A 23,176-nucleotide genomic window follows, 5' to 3' on the forward strand; every position below is an offset into this window, starting at 1 on the left:
ATCTAGTTCACCAGGCTTTCTTCTATTTTTATGGAATCACCACTTTTCCCTTTCTTTCTCTTTCCCTGTCCCTTTATTTTGGACTAGCTTCTGCATGTCACAGAGAACATGCAACTTGTGACTTTCTGGGTCTGGCTTATTTCACTTAGCCTGATAGTCTCCAGGTCCATCCATTTATCAGCAAATGCCATAATTTCATTCTTCTTTATGGCTGAGTAATATTCCATTGTGTACATGGTAAAATCCCATCTACCCTGGTTGGTTCCATAGCTTGGCCATTGTGAATTGTGCTGTTATAAACATTGATATGGCTGGGTCCCTACAGTGTGCTGTTTTTAAGTCCTTTGGGTATAGACCAAGGAGAAGGGATAGCTGGGTCAAATGGTGGTTCCATTCCCAATTTTCCAAGAAATCTCCATACTGCTTTCCATATTGCATGCACCAATTTGCAGTCCCACCATCAGTGTATGAGTGTACCTTTTCCACCACATCCTTGCTAAATCTTATTGTTGTTTATATACATAATAGCTGCCATTCTGACTAGAGTGAGCTGAAATCTTAGGGTGGTTTTGATTTGCATTTCTCCAATTGCTAGTGATGATGAACATTTTTTTCATGTATTTGTTAATTGATGGTACATCATATTTTGAGAAGTGTCTTTTCAGGTCCTTGGCCCATTTATTGATTAGGTTATTTTTATTTATTTATTTATTTTTTGGTGTTTAGCTTTTTGAGTTCTGAAGATGGAAAGATCTTCCTTGCTCTTGGATAGGCAGAATTAATATTATCAAAATGACCATATTTCCAAGTGCACTATACAGATTGAATGCAATTCTGATCAAATTCCAAAGGCATTCCTCATAGAATTAGAAAAAGCAATCATGAAATTCATCTGAAAAAATAAGAGACCCAGAATAGATAAAGAAATCCCTACAAGGAAGAGTGAAGCAGGTGGCATCACTATACCAGACATTAAACTACACCACAGAGCAATAGTAACAAAACAGCATGGTATTGGCACCGAAACAGGCTGGTAGAGCAGTGGTACAGAATAGAGGACACAGAGACTAATCCACACAACTACAATTATCTTTTATTAGACAAAGGTGACAAAAACATGCACTGAAGAAAAGATAGCCTCTTCCACAATTGGTGCTGGGAAAACTGGAAATCCATGTGCAACAAAATGAGATTAAACCTCTATCTCTCACCATGCACAAAACTCAACTCAAAATGGATTAAGGACTTAGGAATACAACCAGAGACCCTGCGTTTCATAGAAGAAAAAGTAGGCCCTAATCTCCATCATGTGGGACTAGGCCCCAGCTTCCTTAATAAAATTCTTGAGGCACAAGAATTAACATCAAGAATCAATAAATGGGATAGACTCAACCTAAAAAGCTTCTTCTCAGCAAAGGAAACAATCTGTGAGGTGAACAGAGAGCCTACATCCTGGGAGCAGATCTTTACCCTTCACACATCAGACAGAGCACCAATCACTAGATTTAAATCTTAACATGTTTTTGAAAATAAAATATTTAACATGTTGTTTTAAAAATGTCAGTGTCCCTCCACAGAACCTCTGGCACCCTCGTTCCATGCATGGTGACCACGCCCCACTCAGGCTTCAGCCACTGGTCTTGACAGAAATGCAGCCCCAGGGCTGGGGCTCTTCTGTGGCAGGAAGGGGATGGCATATCCTCATCAGGAGCACTGTTCCCACACACTGTCCCCATTTTGTGTGACCAGACATCCTCCTGTGCCAGCCCCTCACCACCTGCCAACACCCCTGAGACGGAGGCAGGGAGGACCGCATGCCTCACACAGGTGACATCTTGAAGGATGGACAGAGGCCAACAGAAGGAGAAGAGCGAAGGGAACAAACAGAAGGGAACACCCCTTCTAGGAGAAGATGTGGTCACAGAGTTAGACCAGAGCACAGCAGCTGGAGCCTGCCTCTCAGCTCCAGTGGACAGGTGGATCTGTGCGGAAAGCAGACACGCCTCTGTCCTGCTCTGAGGGCAAACACACGCCAGGCCCTGGACACAACCCACCACCACCTCTGTGATAGCAAGCACAGGTCACTGCTGCCATGTCACCAGACCTTTATTACAGGAAATGCACACAACAGTCCCTTCACCCTGATGCTGGGCCTGCCTGTCACTGAAAAGCTACTGGAAGTCTCAGCGATATCCTTCATGCTAAGGGTGGCTGTCAAGTGACATACGTATGTGAGGCTGCCACACCAACCCTCGGGCCTGCCTCTCTCCTGCAAGGAAATGTGCTCGGGTAGGAAAAGGCCAGTCAGAATCTCCAAGGAAACTTGATTCCATGGATCTGTTTGTGAAAGATTCTCACATCTAGTCTTGACCTGTCAAAAGTGAAGTTGGTATAAATATGGTAGAAACATTCTTGTTAATCATTTAGAAACCATTAAATGAAAATACTCCGTCAAAATTTTTTTCAGACCATCCCCTGCAGTACTCCAAACCCATGCTGCTGCTGCAGAAAGCTAGAGGAAATGCACAGAACTCAGCCAGGCCATGGTGGGCAGGGAGAGGGGAAGTCTGCGGATTCGAGGGGCCATGGTTGGGTGGCAGGGCGGCCAGCAGTGTGGAGCCCCTCCCTCACCAGCTGTCTACGCTGGACAGCTGCATCCTCTCTGCGACAAGGACAGGAGGTTGCAGAGTGGCTGGACAGACGCCAACCCACAGCACTTGGCACCACTGCGGGCTGGCACATGCAAGGAGCCCATTGAACTCTTTGCCCAGCTGTGGCAGGTCAGCTCTGGCACCACCTCAGGAGTCTGAATGGGCCACTGCTCAGTGCTGCCTTCCCTGTCTCCATCTCCTCCCCACTGGGCTGGTGGGCATACCAGGGAAAGCTGTGCCTTCAGCTTCCCTCCTTTGGCTACACTCGGCAGGGAAACGCACTGTGAGTGTGTCCATCCAACAAGAGTGCCACACTCACAACCCAGAAGTCACCTTCAACTCGGGGCTGTAGTTCTAAGTAGGAAAAACCTACTGAGAAAGTTGTAAGAGAAAAAAATCCTACAGCAAGTACTTACCATCTAATGCCTAATTCAGCTAATGTGTCTGGAATCATGAAACGTGATGACCTCTGTGTCCACTTCACTCCCATTAGAGAGCCACAGCATGCTGGGAAGGCACACCTATGCAGGTGAGCATAGGGGTTTCTGTGTGGCCCCCCAGGTGCTGTGTCCCTGGGGAGGACGCACCACTCATGCTCCCCACACAGTGCCCATGCCTGCAGATGAACTAGGCCAAAGTACAGGGCAGTCCTGGGGTGTGTCTGGCAACGTCTCTGGTCCTGTGTCTCAGGACCTGGCCCAGGCCCAGGCCAGCGCAGAATCTGTCTGCACTTGCTCCTGGCACAAACCTATGTGGCAGGAGCTCCCTAAAATGTGCTAACTACAAATAAAAGATGTTATCTTGATGAATTTAAATCAGATTCTCTTTTCTCAGGTTTAGAAATAAGATTTTTCCAGAATAGGAGGAGATACTCCTAAAATATGTGACAAAGGATCAAATACCTAGAATACAGAAATAAACCTCAACTAACGACGGAGGCATTAAGAGTGAGCCTGAGGACAAGAGCCCGAGGATGCGGGGCTTCCCTGGCTGTGGTCAGTTCAGCAGGGGTACTGCACGCCCTGGCAGTGGTCACAGCCCTTGTGCACTGCTGTGCAGGTGGAGAGTGGCCCTGGAGACAACCTGTTGCTTGGAGACAAGGCTGCGGCTATTTAGACCTCAGAAACTCAGAGGCAGGGTGCTCAGTCTTTTGGAAAGACCCTAATGTGCGCGGGGCGGCTGTGGAAGGCATGGATATGCTGACTGGGAAAAAAGCAAAACTAAGACAACACGCTCATGATGAGTATTTAAAAAGCAAATCTCACACATAGAGGCACACACTCTTGCTCGCTCTCTACACGTGTTTGGATCTCTGTGTCCACACATGCACGTGCGGAGTGGACATGCAAAGACATGATCAGGAAGGATATGTGACAGGCTCATGGTTGTGACGGCTTTCGGGGGGGTGAATGGGGAGAGGCTCAAGGATGGTATGCCAATGGGTACATCCGTTTTTACAGAAAAACTCTGGACCATGAGCCCAAATAAACCTTCCTTCCTCTAAGTAGTTCTTGTTAGGTCTTTTGGTCACAGAGACACAAAAGCTGACTAGAACAAAGTATAAGTGATTAGAGGCTGGGTGGAGTCCACCAGAGGTTAACCAAGAAGTCTCCTCTGCAAACGGCTTCCAAAGGCTTCCTGGAGAGCCTTGGAGTGGTGCTGATGGTTTGGAACCACACAGGACAGGGAAGCTGGGTCACTCGCTCCCTGCAAAGAAACCCTTCCCTAAACACTCTCATTGTTGAAAAAAAATGCATGAAGAAAAATGCTTGGTTAAGAATCTTAAGACTGGCTGGGCGTGATGATCCCAGCTTAGGAGGCTGAGACAGGAGAATCCCGAGTTTGAAGCCAGCCTCAGCAAAATCAAGGTGCTAAGCAACTCAGTGAGACCCTCTCTCTAAATAAATTACAAAAAAAGGTGGGGGGAGCTGGAGATGTGGCTCAGTGGTTGAGTGCCCCCGAGTTCAATCCCCAGTACCCCCACCCTCCCAAAAAACCTTAAGACCATAGGAAAACATTTAGGAGGAACAAGGTCACAGAAGCCCTACAATGCCCTTCTAAAACTTACTGTTTGTCAACACAAAGTACATCCGGTCCAACTAAGAGGACATCAAGTACAAGAAAGATGAAGTCTGGAGCAATCATGAAAGAGCTAGTGTCTTTGTTTAATGTTTACATTTTAGAAAGTTTCAAATGTTGTTGAATATAGAGTGAATTCAGATAGGGGATACCCCCAAACAGGGCTTCTCAAAGGGACCTAAGGGGTGGAATAGAATGAAAGTAAATGGCTTTTACTGAAAACGCCATTGCAGTCAAGCAGACTTGGGCACAAGCATTGCAGGGAGCAGGGTGCAGGCACATTGGGTAGAACTATGTGCACCACAAGAAGACTCTCAAGGGCCCCTTCTGGAGTCCAAGGTCAGTGACAGGAAGACAGCCAAGGAACACCTGTCTGCTCTTCTGCCCCCAGAACATGGCTCGTGGGATCACTGTGCAGCTCAAGTCCAGTTTCTTGAGATGAGAGTGGCTCACAGCAAGTTAATCTAAACTGTTTTTTTTTTTTTTTTTCTGGTTTTGACATCCTCTACCTGCATGGCCAATGCCCCTGCATGGACCTTCCTGAACCACATGATGGTCACAGACTGGAGTGTAGGTGAGTCAGGTCTGAGTAACTGAAACTGTACTATCTTTAGGGGGCACGGTGGGGACCCAGCAGATGCACACAGTGGGATTTGCACGGCCTCCTAACTGCTGTGTCCCATCTGGCAAAGAGCATGTGCACTGTGAATAGCTGCTCTGGGTCGACACATGGTTCTGAGCCCTGGGGACATGCAGGCAGCATGAGAGCATGATCCACGAGGACAGTAAAGAGCAGAACCAGAAGAAAGGGGTAGAGAGTGAAAAAGGGAAAGGAGAGGACAGGGAAGCTGGCAGAGCACCAGGCCAGGCGGCCCTCACATCCTGTGGCTCTCGGGTCCCCCAAACCTCCAGACCTCAGCCCTGGGCTCTGAAGCTGGCCTGCCTCATGTCCTCATGACTCTTCCAGATGGCAGGTCAGACATCAGTGCTCGGAGCCAGGAAAAATCTAACTGTGTTTCAAGGGACGGAGTGTGACTGATGGAAATGACAGAAATACTGTTCCTTTCTTAGGTGAAAACAACGACTTCATGATTTTTACACATGATTCATCACATGTCTTTTTATGAATGTTCTGAATGACTAAAAATTAGTCCAATATTTAAATGAAATATATTAAAGCTCATTCATAAAGGTTATTTATTTGTTTGTATTGCTATAATCTCCTTTTTAAAGCACATTTTAATGACTCACTTTGCTTATATATTGCAAGCTAAAATGAAATGAATGAATCAAATACTTACATTTATGCTTGGTACTCCAGCAAATGAAAAGAAAAATTAGTAAGCATTCCATGTAATACTGTGGATGAATGTTAATACACGTTAGCTCAAGTGACATATTTCTCCTTTGGAACTGGAATCAGCTGCTTTGTGATGCATAGTCACTGGCTTCTCCTTATCCACACCCTCAGCAGTCCAACCCCAGCCGAGTGGGAAGTGGCCCCGAGGCTGCACATCCTGGGACAGAATGGCCTCAGTGAGAGGCTTTTCTCATGGGAAGCCCTGTCCCTTCCCCCAAGTGCTCTGTGAAGACAGCCAAGAGTACAACCCTTCTCAGGACGCAGAAGAGAGCACCCAGGTAACCCCGGGCACTCAGGAAGCAGGGCTGCCGACAGTGGGGGTAGACCTCCCAGGGAGTCTGTCCACTCCTCTTAACCTGTCCTGGGCTCGGGCAGCTGATGTAAGCAGTTGCTGTGAACCTACATCACTGGGCCTGAAGGACAAGAGCCCAGACTTCTTGCAGCAGCAGCATTAGGGTGCCTTGGAGCTCAGCACCGTAAAGGGGGTCTGCATGCTCTAAGCTCTGAGCTTGGTTGGTAGCAGACAAATCACCATCGAAACCAGCTGCCAACTCCCAGCAAGGCACAGAGAAGCAGAGGAGTGGGCAGGGACAGGGCTGGGAGCAGCCAGAAAGACTGGAGACAAAGTTTTTTCATCGCTGAAGGAAAACAGATGTTCCTCCTGAGAAAAGGCAGAACCGCTGCCCGCTGGCAGCACTGCAGGCAAGGCCCACTCTAGAGGAACAGCGCCACTTTCCCATGTAGCCCTGCCCTTAAGCGTTCCAGCACCACCTGTCACAACCACTCCACGGGACTAAGGCTCATTTTCTGTCACAACCACTCAATGGGACAAAGGCTCATTCCTCTTTTGGGCTGGCAGTTTGCAATCACCCTATAGTTAAAGATGAGCCTCAAATGGTTAGAGGGTGTGAATGAGAAAGAAAGAAGGCAGCACCGGGGAGGCCAATCAAGTCACATGCTGGGACAGTGTCCTAGAACCCCAGAGATGGCTGTTGCTCTGTGAGGGCAGGGAGGAGTAGTGGAAATTAGACATGGAATGGACCAGCTTCAGGGCAGGTGCACATGGGACCTACCTGCAGAGAAAGAGAACTGTGGGCCACAGGGAGAGGACTGTAAGGCCTGGTTCCCCATGATGGCACCTTCCAGACTGCCTAGCCTCCCGTCACTGCTCCTGCTGCTCGCAGCAAGCACATTCCCAGGAAGGTCATCGGGTGTGCTGGGGATGCAGGGTCCCTCTGGGAGGCCCCACTTTGAGGACACTGGCTCCCTGAAGCTCCCTTTTCCTTCTTCCAGACTAAGCTACTTTTCAAACAAGGGTCCTTCCTGGGATCTCTCCATGGAATGGCACCAGCACCAGAGCTTTAAAATAAACAGGAATAGATGGGCCCTGCCCACAGGCTGCTGGTAGCCAGACAAGTGGCACAGTGGCGGTGCTAAGTTGCATGGCAAGTGTTTGTTGAACCTTCAGGAAATTGCTAAATGGCTTTAAAGTTGGTATGCCGTGTATGTTCCTGCTAGTGGTGTGGAAGGGTTTAAATGTCCAATTACAGCAACGAAGAATTTTTTAATTAAAAACAAACAAACAAGCCAGGAATAGAGACTAGGGGAAAACAGAGCAAGCTCCCAGTGGAAAAGATGGGCCTTGCTTCATTGGCAGTGAGGCACATGCAGCACCAGGCCACGGGATATCGGCTTTTCCTGTGGAGAGCAGCAGAGAATGTTTACAATCCTAACACCCAGTCATGCTGCAGGGTCCTAGCAGGTGCAACAGATGGCTCCTGAGTGACCCGAGGACGCACTGGTGTGTTCTGTCTAGGTTGGTGTGTTTATAACACTGGCTGAGATCACTTTGTAGGCTCAGGCTTATGGCTGGGCTATTGCTTTGACTCTTCAGGTCTGGCAGAACAGGCAAAGGGAGGATACCCAATTATGCACAGCCAAGCAGAGTGAAGTATGCGAAAAGGCACTAACATCAAGTGCACCATCTTACCCCTGCGCCCAGGGTACACGTGTGGGTAGTACTCGTAGTACAGGTCGGGCTGGTCCAGACTTCCAAAGGGCTCGAACTCCATTTCGGCATTCTGGAAAAGGCCTAACTTCACGAGCAGGGCCAATCTCACGAACCAGAGCTAAAACGCAAGACACGATGGACCAACAGGTTATGTTCACACATCAAGTTCACAAAGTCCTCTTCCTTATTAACCTGCTATCAGAGCTTGTTTTCTAATGTATCAAAACAAGGGCTAACTTCCTACCTTTGCAATTTGAATACTTACAGTTTATAGAAATACTCCTGAGTTCACTAACATTAGTGTAAACGATTTTACCAGATTTGATTACTCTAACAAGCTTTTTGAGCAGGGCTCATATGCTAAGCACCACACTAGGTGTCAGGAGATGAAAGCACAGACCCTCCCAGAGGAGGATGCCGAGTGGTAGGGTGGGGATGGTGGGGAGGGGCATGATGTGGATAAACAGGTATGCTGAGGGCAGCACTGAAGGACCAGGACTTCAAGGCCACAGGATGGGGAGGGGCCTGCGGAGGACAGTGTGACCATGGCCTCAGAGTGGACAGTACCAGATGCAGGCGAGCATAGCGAGCTCTAGGGTGGCAGAATGGAGACACATGTAGGAAAATGGTGGGGTCTGAATTATAGAGCCACAGAGGCAGATTGCAGAACTAAAAGAACCCTGGAGATGACCCAAGTGGTTCTCTGTTCACTGACAAGAAAAATGAGGTTCAGTGTCTGTCAGTGGATGAGTGAATAAAGGAATTAGGGTATATGTATTCCATGGAATATTACTGAAGTTAAAAAAAAAGGTAATTCTGCTACTTGTGACAATTATACACAAATCTGGAAGACATTATGTCAAGTAAAGTAAGCCAGGCATAGGAAGAAAAATACTGTGTGATCTGTTTGTGGAAGTTAAACTTAAATTCATAGAAGCAGAGTAGGATGCTATTCACCAAAGGCTGGAATGGGGAATGAGGGACGTTGTCAAAGGATAGTTAGGAGTAAGAGCTAAGTCTGTAACAGAACATGGGGACTCCACTTGATAACAATGTGTTGTAAGAGTGTAGATTATGTTCTCAAAACACAAACACATGTATGAGATAATGGATATGTTAATTAGATTGACTTGGGCATTCCACAATGAATATGTTAAAACAGCAGGTAATTCATCCTAAATATATCAATTTTTTAAAATCAATTAAAAATAAATAGCTAAATATACTTTTTCTGAAATAAGCTTTAAAAACCAAGGAATGAGGTCTTAGGAAGCAACTGCCCAGGGTCTACAGCAAGCACAGTAACTGTTCTACTCTGCCTGCAGGCTCGGAGCTGCCTGCAGGATGATGAGGCTTGTCTAACCTGGGGCGGCAGGAAGTGCTTACAGCTTGTGAGCAGGAAGGTGAGACCATCTACATGTGCTTTCAGATCACTCTGGCGAGTGCAGGGGCCAAGGCACCCTTCCAGTGAGGGGCTGTGCTGGTGGTGCCAGGGGTGAGACATGGAGGGAAGAGCCGGCGACTGGGCTGGCGAGGAGGGGCCAAAAGGGGTGAGGAGGTGCAAGGGCACCCAAGGTGGCCTTGCTTGTCCTGTGCAGCCCATGCCTGCGGGCTCCTGGGGAGATCCAGGAGGGAGGAGCCCACCTGCAGGATCTGGGCCACCAGCTTCCCCAGTTACTGCTCTCCTAAGCTTGTTACAGCTTTGGAATATCTGGTGATAATCTCAGTTCTGGGGAGCCCCAAGAAAGTTAGGATTAAAGCTGAAATCTCCCAGCCAGGCATGGTGGCACAGTCCTGTGATCCCAGCAACTCAGGATGCTGAGGAAGGAAGATCACAAATTTGAGGGTTCAGTAATTTAGTGAGGCCCTAAGCAACTTAGTGAGACGTTGTCTCAAAATAAAAAATAAAAAGGGCTGAGGATGGCTGATGATAATGTATTGTATAAGTACTTGTGCACAGTATTTTATATTTGTGTTTTGAGAATACAAACTCTATTCTCTTATCTATTTCCAAGCATATAAGAGATTATATTTTTTAAATAAAAGGGCTGGGAATGGCTTCACTGGGCGTTAAAGCTCCTCTGGGTTCAAGCCGCAGTGCTGCAGGGGGGAACTGGAGCACCTGAAGGCTCCTTCTTGACTGGGGACCTCCCTTCCAGCCACAGCTCCATCCTGGACATTCTTTCCACCTTCTCCCTAGTCGGAGCAGGGACGCTGGCTCCAGGTCGAGCACACAGCCTGTGGAGCCCACTCCCCACCTCGGGAACCCTTCAGAGCCACTTGGTTTCCATCACAGTAGGAAGCCCCCTGCCCACCTCAGGCCAGACCTGGTCTGCCAGGAGAGCGAGGGCAGAGCACCCTCACCAGGCCTCTAGGCAGCAGAGGCACTGCACAGCAGGGCCACATGGCAGAATCAATACACACAGACCACCAGGGAAGGAAGAACATGAGTCATCTCATGCAGAGATTAAGCTCAGAAAACGAAAATCCCTGTCTTGTTCCCAAATTGCTCTGCCTGGCATGAGAGCCCATGGGCTTTCCTATGTCCTCAAACCATGACAAGCGGAATACAACACAGCGACCTAGTGGTGGAGGTGCTCTCACCTGCAGCGAGTCCGCTGTGTGGCTGGTGGGCAGCCCACTCTTGCCGTAGCCTTGGCCATGGGCTGTGAGAAGGCGTCCACACAGGTCGACTGCTGCTCTCCAGTTTCTGCAGCTCTGTAAGTCACAATAGGATTTGTGAACCAAAGGCACACTGTGGGCTTGCTGGAAGCAGTTCTGTACAGGCACTGATAATGGGGCAAGGTCGGCTGCCTGGCCAGCACGTGGACAGTGCCACCGCCAACCTTGCACACGATTAGCAACAGGAGGGCCATTGTGAGGTGCTGTTCCAGATGACTCATGACAAAACTTTGCAAGTTACTGACAAAACACAGGGAGAAGCCTACCTGGATAGCTCTCCCAGACCCCCAACCTGTAGGACTGGTTTCCTTTTTAGCAAGATGGCTCTACCTGTGATTTCTGTCAATATCAATATAATAATTTGATATTATATTAAGCACTGGATATATTTATTGCTATCTATATGATGTACATGGATCATAAAACTAGGGGCTTCATGTGTTCCACGCTCTTTTTTACCAACATGAATATAGTCAACGCATCATGCTAAGGCAGCACACCATGGCCCACCCATCCATACAGCCTACTTTCTGGTGCCTCTTCTGCTGCAACTGGGGCATTGGGAAGGTTAAGAAGGCTGCCAACCTCCACATATGGGTTCATTTTTGGGCTCAAAACATTTCTTCCCCATCCAATAGAGAAAGGAAGGCTGCTAGGCAACTGAGTGAGACACTGTGGGAGGGAACACTTCACGCTTCTGACAAGCCTGGAACAGGCATTGCACAAGCACACGCTCACCTAGCACCCGGCCGACAAACAGGCTGTGAGCGGTTTGCTCCCAGCAGCACCCACAAGCAGGCAACAGTGGTGAGTGCATGTGTAGCTGAGGAGGTAACCAGGGAGGCAGTTCAGGGTGTGGGCGGCAGGTGGGGGTACAGGCTGGGTGGAGGAAGGGGAAGGCGGTGGGCAGGATGAGTGGGAAACAGGTCAAAAGGGAGCCAAGGACCCTCCAGGCAGAGGCAGCCTCAAAGGACAGAGTGGGCTAGAGCAAAAATGAATCCAGGGTGGCCGGGGCACAGACAGAGAGTGAAGAGGAGCCTAAAAATGCCGGGCCATGCAGGAGGTTCCATACTCATCCCAGGGGCAATCAGACACCAAGGAAGCCAGGGAGTTAGCAATACATATGCCAGCACATGTGGCACAGCCTTTCCACCCACTAGCTCACGCGTGCACCTGCTGGCTGGCAGGCAGAGCTCCAGGTGCCGGACGCAGAGCGGGGGCTCTGAAATGAAAGCTCTCTCCACTGAAGGGCTGCTGCAGTCCTTTCTTGAGATTCCTGCCAGGAGAGGAGCCTCTGCTAAGGGCTGAGGGGGCTGCTGGACCTTGTGGGATCAGGGTCTGCTGAGTTTAGAAGCTGAGGCCATCGGCCCTACCTCAGGATGTCAGCATGTGCCAAACACCAAGTGCAGTGCCAGGCAGAAAGCTCGCTGCCCAGGTGAAGAGCAGTGAGAAGTCCCACGCTCTCCCACACATCCAGGATGCCCTCCCTTGGTGTGGGTGTCTTTCTCAAGGCTGTCAGCAAGGCCCAGCACTCTCTGTGGAGGACCTCTTCTTGCTGTCTCATGTGGGTGAGGGTGTGAGGGTGTGCGCACACCTCGCCAGACTGTGTTTATGAGGAAAACAAGTGGCATGGGGCTGGAACCTCAAGACTGCCTGGGCTGCTACTGACCCGCTATGACCTGAAGCAAGCCCTCATTTCCTGTGCTGAACAGCATTCCCTGCACTCACCTACTGAAGGGCCTCTGGGCTGCCTTTCATTTTGGGCAGCCATGAGTCAAACAACGTCCACAGGCAGGTTCTACGTGGATGTAAGCACTTAACTTTACAGGTAAAGCACCCAGCAGGTAACACAGCAGTTTCCTTGCTGGGCGAGCCATCAGAACACTGCTTTCCAAGGTGACGGTCCCACTGGCCTTCCTGCCAGCAGTGAGGGAGCGTGCCATCGCTCTGGGTGCTCATAGTGCCATGTGTGATGTCAGGGTGCTGGTTGCTCGTGGATGGGTGTACCTTCATGTTTTCTCTGGTAAGCTTCCTCCTCTCCTGGCTCCTTGCACCTGAGGGTGGGCCCCAGCCACACTGTGCCACCAGCCAGCAGGGTGCAGACATCAAGCGGATGACTCAACAAGGGCCTCAGGGTGTGTCTACTGGTTTTCTTTTTTCCACGAGGGGACTGCCAAGCACACATGCTGCCAGGCTCTCTGTGACTAAAGCCGCTGCTGCACATGTGAAGTCACCTGCACCAGAGGCTGCGGCTTCCTCAGAGCACCCGCAGCCTGGGGAACCAGGCAGAACCACTGGTCAACTGTGCAGAGGAAGTCGGGGCTGCGTTCCTCCCAAGTGTCCCAATTACAGCAGAGCACTCAAGTAACGCAGGACTTCCATGTTCTGGTTGACAGCTCACGAGTATTTTTAGACTGGTTAAGATAATTTACTAAAATGCTTTCCAAATGCTGTCTCTAGTCTAAATTTCTATGCAATAATCACTTTATGTAATACAAGTGGCTGTGCATATTCTCTTTGCATTGCAAATGTGAAGGAGAGAGAGGGAGAGATCTGTCAAGTCTGAGCCCGCTCTGCGTCTGTGTCTGATAGATCCCACACCCTGGGCCGCTGGTTGTGTACCCCCAGGTCAGCGTTCTGGCCTTGTCTGTTAGTGACACTTGATTGTTTTTTTTTTCCCCTAGGAACATAGGGAAATATTCAGCTTGTGTATTATACTTCTTATTTTCCTTAATTTGCTCTGATTTAATCTCAGAGATAATCTTCTGGGACAGTTCTGTGAATCTGATACTTAGACCCACTTCCCATGGGTGTCCCTTACCATGGATAACTCCTGGTGTTGACGTGAAGGCCTGGGTGTTAATTCTCCTGAGAGCATTAAGGTATACACAGTGGGGGGTGCACCTGATAGGATCACACATGCCAGGAATCAGGTCTCAACTCCACCTCACCACCTCTTCGCCTTTCTTTCTCCTATTCTCCCTCTTCTGCTCTACTGATCTTCCTCTCACTCCTTTATTTTTTACTTTATTTATTTATTTTTCTGGTACCAGGAATTGAACCTAGGGGCATTCAACCACCGAGCAACATCCCCAGCCCTCTTTTTATATTTTACTTACAGACAAGATCTTGCTGAGTTGCTTAGGGCCTCACCAAGTTGCTGAGGCTGGCTTTGAACTCACAATCCTCCTTCCTCAGCCTCCTGAGCTACTGGGATTACAGACATGTGCCACCACGCCTGGCCTTTACTAATTTTTGATGATACTTTCTCGATATACATAATGGCACTTGACTTAAAACTGAGACCTGGGGGCAGACTTCCTGCAGGAAAGGACCTACACTGGGGACATGTATGCACTGGCCCAGAAAGCAGGAGGAGCAGAGCCTTGGAATGGGGGGGTAGGGGAGCATGCATGGGGACTGGTGAGAATGAGGGGCAGGAGGGAGGCCAGTGAAGACGGGCTGCACAGGAGGATGGTGTGGCCTACAGGAAGGCTATGCAGAAGGTAGGTGAGGCCAGGCTGTGCTGCCATTCACCAGCTTCCCAGCACGCTGGCCACAGGTGACGTTCTATCACACTGGGAAAGCACCAGACTCCCTGCAGCAATGGGTGTGTCTAAGGGGCCTAGTCAAAGTGAGAGAAGCAGTCAACAGGATGTCCCTGCAGCCCAGGCTGGAGAGCTTCAAGTGCTGGTGGGCCAGTCCTGCCTGGCACCCCTGGAGTCCACGGGAGTCAGCCTCAGATTCTTGCTTGTGCACTGCCTGAGGCTTGTGCTTGGCTGCAGTGGAGCTGAGCAGCTGCCACAAGGATGTACAGCAGGAAGCCTAGAGGACACCGTGCTCTTTTACAGAAACAGTGCCGCTCCAGGGGGACCATGACTCACAGGCCTGACTGGCACACGAAAGGAATGCCACGAGGACCTTGGTGTAAGGGTGACTACAGAGCACATTTACACACTTCCCTGTGCACTCACATGTGCGAACACACTTATACAACCTACCCATGTGCCCACAAACATACATTCATAACATCATGGCCATGTGGCTGGGAAGAAACTGCCCAAGATGTCTTGTGAGATGAACATGGGGTGCAAGTGGATGTGACAGCGCAGCCCACAAGAAGGGCACTCCATGGCATCAGGGGAGGAGCCCTGCATGACACTGGCATCTGAAGTCAAGAAGCTCAGGAAGCAGAGTGCTCTCGGGCAGCTACAAAGCTGGGGGCAGGAGCAGAAGGACGGGGTGCAAGATGGGCCACATGGGAGGTAGCGGGACCCCTGATGCTGTGAGGACGGGCTCAGATGGGCTCAGAGGGGCCGACGCTGCAGGAGCTTGCTGTCCCTACAGGCACTGCAGGGGAGTGCGAGTGCTGGCAGCCACGAGGACCACATTCCCCACACTGAGGAACTGAGCTGGAGTCTATGTGATGGTGGAAAAAATATCGTTACTGATGCAACATGCAAAGCACTAGAGATTAATGGCAGATATTCTTAATAGCAATCCAACTTGCGATAAAGGGATCTCTGAGAGAAATCTAAGAGGGCATCTAGTTTTCTAATTCTTTTGGAGGCATCTTGTGGAAAAGAGGCCGCTGAGCTAGCTTAGTGAAACAGGTGCAAAGAAACAAGGGCCCAGTTTAGCCCAGGAGTGCAGGGGCATGAGGGAGGATATGGACATATCTAGATGGCAAGTGGGTGGCACAGTTCTGAGAATGCAGAAGCAGCAGGTGGGCCCGTGGGTCCTGGTGGGATCGTCACAGGTGCCAACACCTCTGCAACACTGCTGTCCTCCAGGTGAGCTGCTCAGACAATGACAGTTAACGCAGGCTTCCTCCCCCACACCTTATCCACATCACAGGAATGGAGGAGACAGGAAGGGGTGAAGCAGAAAAGGAAAGCAACATCAACAGTGACGTGTTCTCAACGTGTCCTTGTGACCTTGTGTCTTTAAGCATGTACTGTTTCTATCTTTCCTCTTCTCTAAACTTTCTTGCATCCTCAAAAGTTTTCACAACATGATTTTTCTTTCTTTTGTTTTTTGAGACAGGGTCTTGCTACATTGCACAGGCTGGTCTTGAAGTCATGGGCTCAACTAGTCCTCCTGCTTCAGCCTCCTACGCAGCTAGACTATAGGCATGCCCCACCATGGTGGGGGCTTACACCGTGACTTCTTTTTCCTTTCCTTTCCTTTTTTTTGGTGGTCCTGGGGATCAAACCCAGGGCCTTGTGCATGCATGGCAAGCACTCTACCAACTGAGCTGTGTCCCCAGCTCTATACTGATTTTTAATGGCTGCAGGAGAGTCAGCAGCACCAGTGCAGACATTGCTTGTGTACTGTCTGACACCCTATTTTGGATATCTGAATTTGTGCCAGCTTCTAAGAAACTAAAACTGATCACAATCAGGACACCATTCAAGAGCTGTGGGTGCACCTGGGCTGACTAGGCGACACTCTCCTAGCATTGTCCAAAAGCTCTAAACCAAGTTTTCTAGGACAGCACTGGGAGACTCCAAAAACGTGACCTCATTCCTTTGCCACTGCAAGGCCAAGTTGTCATAGGATAGAAGAAATCCTGATGACATTTCCTTGAGCCCAAAGACTCAGCTTCTGATTGCCACACGTGGAAGCAGTGTGAGAAGTGACAGGTCAGGGAAGTCCTCGCTGAAGGGATGGGGATGCAACGGTCAGAAAAGTAAAGCAACCAGGTTTGGGAAACAAAAGTTTAGGTATAAAAGTTAGAACAGAAACCACAAATATTAATCCAGGCACTAACTAAGTGCACAGCACAGACCGCAACACTTCCCTGTGATATCATCACTCAGCTCTTGCTGGTGTCCTGCACTCCCAGCTCAGGCAGGCCCTTCAGGCTGCATCACCAGCTGCCTTGCCCACCTCTGGGTAAAGGCACAGGGGATTTTCACTAACCAGAACGTATAGCTTTGGACTACAGCCACAGGCCCAGGAAGCTCAATGACATCCATTATGCAATCGGCTTCACCTGAGTCTCACTGGTGACCCCAGAGCTTGAGATGATGGTGCAGCCTGTCCTGCCTCTAGCTGCGCCCACCCTTCTGCCACCTGTCACTTCTGCTCCTCAGGTGCTCCTCCAGCTAGTCAAGAACTCCTGGCACAGCTCCTGCCTTCTAGGTGCCTTCCAGCCCACGGTGAAACTACCCACTCTGCAGACCAGAGCACATGTTCTCTGTGGCCCCAAGGGACGGGGTTCAGCTCTTGGAGATAAAAGAATCGGAAAACAATGTTCAGTAGTCCCCAAAGTTGAGTGTTACCAGCAGAATCTACTCCTTAGTGCATAATCCATGTGGGTCTAAGGGTAGTGGTGGTAGAAAGGGGGAAAAAACTGAAAAATGCCCCTAAAGGGCCCCAGATGGAAACAGGGTGAGAGTCCTGCTCCAGGCATACACCGTGCCTCAGCACTCTGCCTAAGCAGAAGGCGGGTGGCACTCCAAGTCTGCTCTGCATAGGTGTGGTGCTGGGGATTGGACTCAGGGGTGTTCTGGCTCCAAGGACATCCCAGCACTTTTATCTATTTTATTTTATTTTGAGACAGGGTTTCACTAAGTTGCCCAGCCTCAAACTCTCGATTCTCCTGCTTTAGCCTCCTGAGCATCTGGGAATTCTAAAACCAGCACGCATGGCTCTAAGTTAACTTTTAATTAGAACTACGTCCTGTCCCTCCACCAGGTAAGCTCCTTGGGGCAGTGGCCTTGTCCAGTGCACTGCTGTTTAATTTCTATGAGTATTTCATCACTGTAGCATGTAAGACATCCAATCAACTGTGGAGCAGATACAAAATTCACAGTTTAACAAAAGTCAGTAAGAAATAAAATAATAAAAGCAAATGCCTTTGGCAGCCTAAGAAATTAGAAAAACATTTACAACGAAGGAAGGTGATATTAAAGCAAGTGCACTCTTGTTATTGAAAACTAATATGTAATACAAGCCTCAAGACTGACCCTTCTCTTTGACTTAGTAATTTGTTTTCTAAAACTTATTCTAAAGAATCATACATGCAGAAAAGAGTTCTGTATAAGAGGGCTCAATAGCTTCAGATTTTGTAGCTACTAAAATATGTTTTTTTAAAAAAAATTTATGTCCATAAAGCAGCTGCTTACTTTTTAAAAATATATACACCTTTATTTTTATTTATTTTTATGTGGTGCTGAGGATCAAACCCAGGACCTCACACATGCTAGGTAAGCGCTCTACCACTGAGCCACAACCCCAGTCCCTAAAATATATTTTAGTAAAGACATTGTTTCCTTTTTGTTTTTATCAGTGCTTTATAGTTACACATAACAGCAGGGTTCATTCTGATGTAATCATACATGTGTGAAATGTAATTTGCTCCATTTCAGCTCCCAGTACTTCCACTTTCCCTCCCCGTTTTTCCTCCCCATTTCCCTTCCTCTACTCTGCTGATCTTCTAGTAGAATACTGGTATTCTTTTTTTAAAAAAATTGGTGCTTTACCAAAAAAACAAATAACCCAATCAATAAATGGGCCAAGGACCTGAAGAGACACTTCTCAGAAGAGGATATACAATCTATCAACAAATATAAGAAAAAATGTTCATCATCGTTAACAATTAGAGAAATGCAAATCAAAACCACTCTAAGATTTCATCTCACTCCAGTCAGAATGGCAGCTATTATGAAGACAAACAACAATAAGTGTTGGTGAGGATGTGGGGAAAAAGGCACACTCATACATTGTTGGTGGGACTGCAAATTAGTGCAGCCAATACGGAAAGCAGAATGGAGATTCCTTGGAAAACTTGGGAATGGAACCACCATTTGACCCAGCTATCCCTCTTCTTGGTCTATACCCAAAGGACTTAAAAACAGCATACTACAGGGACCCGGCCACATCAGTGTTTATAGAAGCACAATTCACAATAGCTAAACTGTGGAACCACCCTAGATGCCCTTCAATAGAAGAATGGATAGAAAAAATGTGGCATATATACACAATGGGATATTAATCAGCAATAAAAGAGAATAAAATCATGGCATTTGCAGGTAAATGGATGGAGTTAGAGAAGATAATGCTAAGTGAAGTCATCCAATCCCCGAAAAAAACAAAGGTCAAATGTTTTCTCTGATATAAGGAGGTTGATTCATAGTGGGGTAGGGAGAGGGAGCATGGCAGGAATAGAGGAACTCTAGATAGGGCAGAGGGGTGGGAGCGGGTGGGAGGGGACATGGGGTTATTAGTGATGGTGGAATGTGATGTTTATTATTATCCAAAGTACAGGTTTGAAGACATGAATTGGTGTGAATATACTATGTATACAACCAGAGATATGAAAAATTGTACTCTATACCTGTAATAAGAATTGTATTATATATAAAGAATATATAAAGAATTAATTAAAAAATCAGTGCTTTAGAGGTATAAGCAACCAATGGTAGAATTCACTGAGGAATACTCCTATATCTACTTAGTGTATGATTTGATGAGTTTCATTTTGCAGTTCCTCCCTTTTCCTGTCCCTGCTACTTCTCACTCTCCTCCTTCTACTCCTTTAACCCTCCTCCTATTTTCATGGGGTCTTCCGCTTTTTTCCCTTATTTGCTTCTACATATGTTGTTCTCTAGTTCCATTCATTTCATTCTTCTACATAATGGGGTAAAACTGCATTGTGTATGCATACCACGTTACCCAATCATCTGTCAACAGCACCTGGGCTGGGTCCACAACTTGTGACCTGTGAACTGTGCTCCTATAAACATCAATGTGCCTCTGTCACTAGTATTCTGATTTAAGTTCAATTGAGAATGAAGAAAAGATGGTAGAAGACCATGAAGGAATACTCCAATTTGGGATAACACTAAGAGCCCAAATATAAGAATCACTGGCCTAGATGAAGGTACTGAAAAACAAAGAATGTGCAACGTTTTCAATGAAGGAATACTATAAAATGTCCAAACCTTAGAAATGGGATGGAAATCCAAAACCAAGAGGAATTTAGAGCTGTGAATAGACAAAATCCAAAAATATCCTCAAGACACGTGCAGCTGGGTGTGGTGGCGCATTCCTATAATCCCTACAACTTGAGAGGCTGAGGCAGGAGAATAGCAGGTTCAAGGTCACTCTCAGCAACTTAGGTCCTAAGCAACTCAGCAGGACTCTGTCTCAAGGTAAAATAATAGTAAAAAAGGGGCTAGGAATGTAGCTCAGTGTTAAAGTGCCTTTGAGTTTAAGCCCCCCCAAACAAAAGACACATTATAGTTGAAGTACCTAATGTACAGAACAAGAACAAAATTCTAAAAGTCACATTTAAAGGTCAATTAGAATTTCTACTTATTTCTCATGCCAGACCCTAAAAGCCAGAAAGCTTGGAATAAAATTAAGCCTTGAAAGACAACAGGTGCCAACTAAGATTGCTACATCTAGCAAAGCTATCCCTCAGAATTGAAGGCAAAATAAAACCTTCCCATGATAAGAATCTAAAAGAATTCATAATCACTAAGCCAGCACTACAAAACACATTCAATGAGATACTACACTCAGAAGAAATGAAAAATAAATAGCAGACCCAGAATATGGATGACTCTCACTAGAATACCCAATTAAACACTCTTTAAAATGGGAAAAATTTTAAAATAATAAAAAGACACAAAACTAAGCATAATACGAAACTGTGTTGTACCTATGCAAATATACATGTATCATTCATCTTCATACATATAGGCACTATGTAGAACATATATAAACATGTACATTCGTATGCCCCCACACACAACATATATATGTGAATATACGTGAAAATGGTAAAGGCAGTGGTTCTGTGCATAATTTCTTTCTAATTTTTCTGAAGCAGACAAGAACTTTGGGCAATCAGGAAAAGAGTGTCTTGTGAAAGAAAGGAGAGGCTATATACCTACCAGAGAAACTTCAACTATCTGGCTTTCTGGAAGTGGGCCATGTATGGGCATGCCCGTCCCTCTACTGTGGTGATGGCCTCAGAGGGACCACAAACCATCTCTTACCCAGGACAGCACTCGACACAGAGAAACAAAATACATGCTCCTTGAAATACAGACTTTCAAAACCAAGTATAGAAGGCACAAGTTACTAAACATGGTAGCTAAAGGAGAGTTTTTTTCTTTGCCCTAAACAACATAAGGATTTAGATCCATAATTTGCCTTCTACCTCCATGGGTTCTCACCTGAGGATCCAATCCCCTGTAGGTCAAAAATACTTAAAAAAAAAAAAAAGTCTGCGGAGAACATGTAAAGACTTTGCTTTCTTATCATTATTCCTAAACAACAATTTGTAACAAGGATTTACAAATCATTTACGTTATAGCAGGCATTATAAGTAACCTAGAAAAATGTCTTAAAGTACACTGGAGGATGTGCATAGGATACATTACACAAGGGACTTGAGTATCACAAGTTTGGCCCCCTTGGGGGTCCATAGATACTAAGGACCACTGTGGTGGGGTGAGTTCCGTGACTTCTGTTTTAGATGCCTGTACAGCTCCCCATGAACTCAGCTTGACAGACCTCAAATTAGAATTTGTGTGGGTACAAAAATGTATGAGAAAAATCTGTTCATAGATATTTATATATTTTTGAAACAAACAAGAAATATTACACTGTGAATGTTCCTATCTCATTTTATATCCAGTATGTATAGGCACCCACCACCAGTAAAACATTTAAATGTGTAATAAAATTATTTGTAAGAACTTTGTGATTATAAAGTGCTCCATAAATGATTAAAAATAGTAAAACACATCATATAAAAAGCCTTCAGCACTTGCTATGATTTCATATACAAGATGTGTTTTCTATATCTCAACTAGATCACAACTATTAAAAATGAAGCAAAAACCTACCATCTTAATTATTCATTGTTTTTAGTAAGTACAAATCTTCTAAAAGGTGGCATCTAAACTAGAAAGCAGAAATGTTTATACTCCTATTTGTCTCTTCCAATATAATTTTCCCACAGATGACTGACTGAGATTTACTTGGATAATTGCCACTATTGACTAAGTGTGCATTATTAAGTTAAGCAATGTTCTGATTCGTATTGATGGGTCTATAAATGATAAGCAGTCATATCTAAACAAACTCCCATGAACCTGAGAAACAATTTTATAGACTAAGAAGGACCCAAGTCCTTGCAAAAATTAATAACATAAGATGGCCCATGACAGGAATCTGGTGGGCTTGGCTACTTTCCTCACACAGAGGGAAACTCAGGCTGCATGTGGGCTAGCCTGTTGGAGGACACAGAACTTTGGGCAAAGGGGCAAGGACTGGGCTCAGATGGGAACTTGGGGTGGAGTGCTCACTCACTGCAGTTCAGCCCAGGTGACTAAGCTCAGCTCCTCCACTCACTCACTCAGATCTGGTCTGAGAGCCAGCCAGGCCAGTAGGGAAAGAGAGATGGGAGTAATTATCCTTGTGTCACAATTGATTTTGTGTACTGGGGACTTAACCAGGGTGCTTTTACCACTGCGTTGCATCTCCAGCCCTTTTTATTTATTTTATTTTGAGATAGGGTTTTACTAAGTTGCTAAGATTGGTCTTGAATGTATGATCCTCTTGTCTTAGCCTCCTGAGGTGCTGTGATTACAGGTGTATGCCACTGTGCCCAGAGATCTTGTGTCACAATTTTAAAAGAAAAAAAAAAAAAAGGAATGAGAGGAAAAAAAAATTCTCAGATGTTAGAAAAGCTTGCCATCTCCAACGTATACTCCCCCCCCCCATTTTTTTTTTTCCTGATGAGAGAATACAAAATGCTTACTTGGCAACTGTTCAAGTTTACTTTGAATTTCAAAGACATTTCCAGTATAGGCAGGTTCTTCCTCTCACCAATGGGGGTCAAGCAAGACCATAACTGGGTCCCCTTGCTGAGGGTAGCTCTGCCATCAGGTCCTTCAGGGGCTGGGCAGGACATGAAGGCCACTTCAGGGCCACATGTTCCCAAAGAGTACTGAAAGAAGGGGCACTTTGTAAGGGTGTGGGTGGGGCCTCAAACTAGTAAGGACAGTGATGTCCCCAGGCCTGCACCTGACAGGACAGTCTGCAGGAGGACACTATACTGCTGCCAGGCTAGGGAGGGCGGGCTTCCAGTGTACAGAGCAGGGTAAGAGAGGTATGTGTGGAATAAATACATGGAAGAATATCTAGGTCAAGTACCAAAAAAATTTGGTCAGGTCAAATTTTGCTGCCCAAAGTGATTTTTGGTCTTCAGGACTTTCCTAGACTGCGGAGTGGTAGCGAAGGGATCATCCACCTGTGTGCAAACATAAAGAAAAGCTAGTGCACTGCAGACAGCATTGTGCAATTGTTCAGCTTTTATTGCCGAACATTATTTTTGAAATTTATTCATATTGATGAAAGTGGTTCCAG

General features: G+C 46.9%; 1 protein-coding gene across 1 annotated transcript in view; it reads right to left on the bottom strand.

Annotated features, from left to right (window-relative positions):
* Trappc12 (trafficking protein particle complex subunit 12) overlaps positions 1 to 23,176 on the bottom strand; it is a 61,015-nt gene that overhangs the window by 20,956 nt on the left and 16,883 nt on the right. Inside the window, exons 4-5 of the mRNA XM_005327334.5 lie at positions 10,706 to 10,819; positions 8,081 to 8,219 (exon numbers count right to left, since the gene is read on the bottom strand). Coding sequence (XP_005327391.3) covers positions 8,081 to 8,219; positions 10,706 to 10,819 — 253 coding nt within the window. The remainder of the gene's footprint in view (positions 1 to 8,080; positions 8,220 to 10,705; positions 10,820 to 23,176) is intronic.

This window comes from Ictidomys tridecemlineatus, chromosome 12 (assembly GCF_052094955.1).
Source record: "Ictidomys tridecemlineatus isolate mIctTri1 chromosome 12, mIctTri1.hap1, whole genome shotgun sequence".
NCBI classification, from domain to species: Eukaryota; Metazoa; Chordata; class Mammalia; order Rodentia; family Sciuridae; genus Ictidomys; species Ictidomys tridecemlineatus.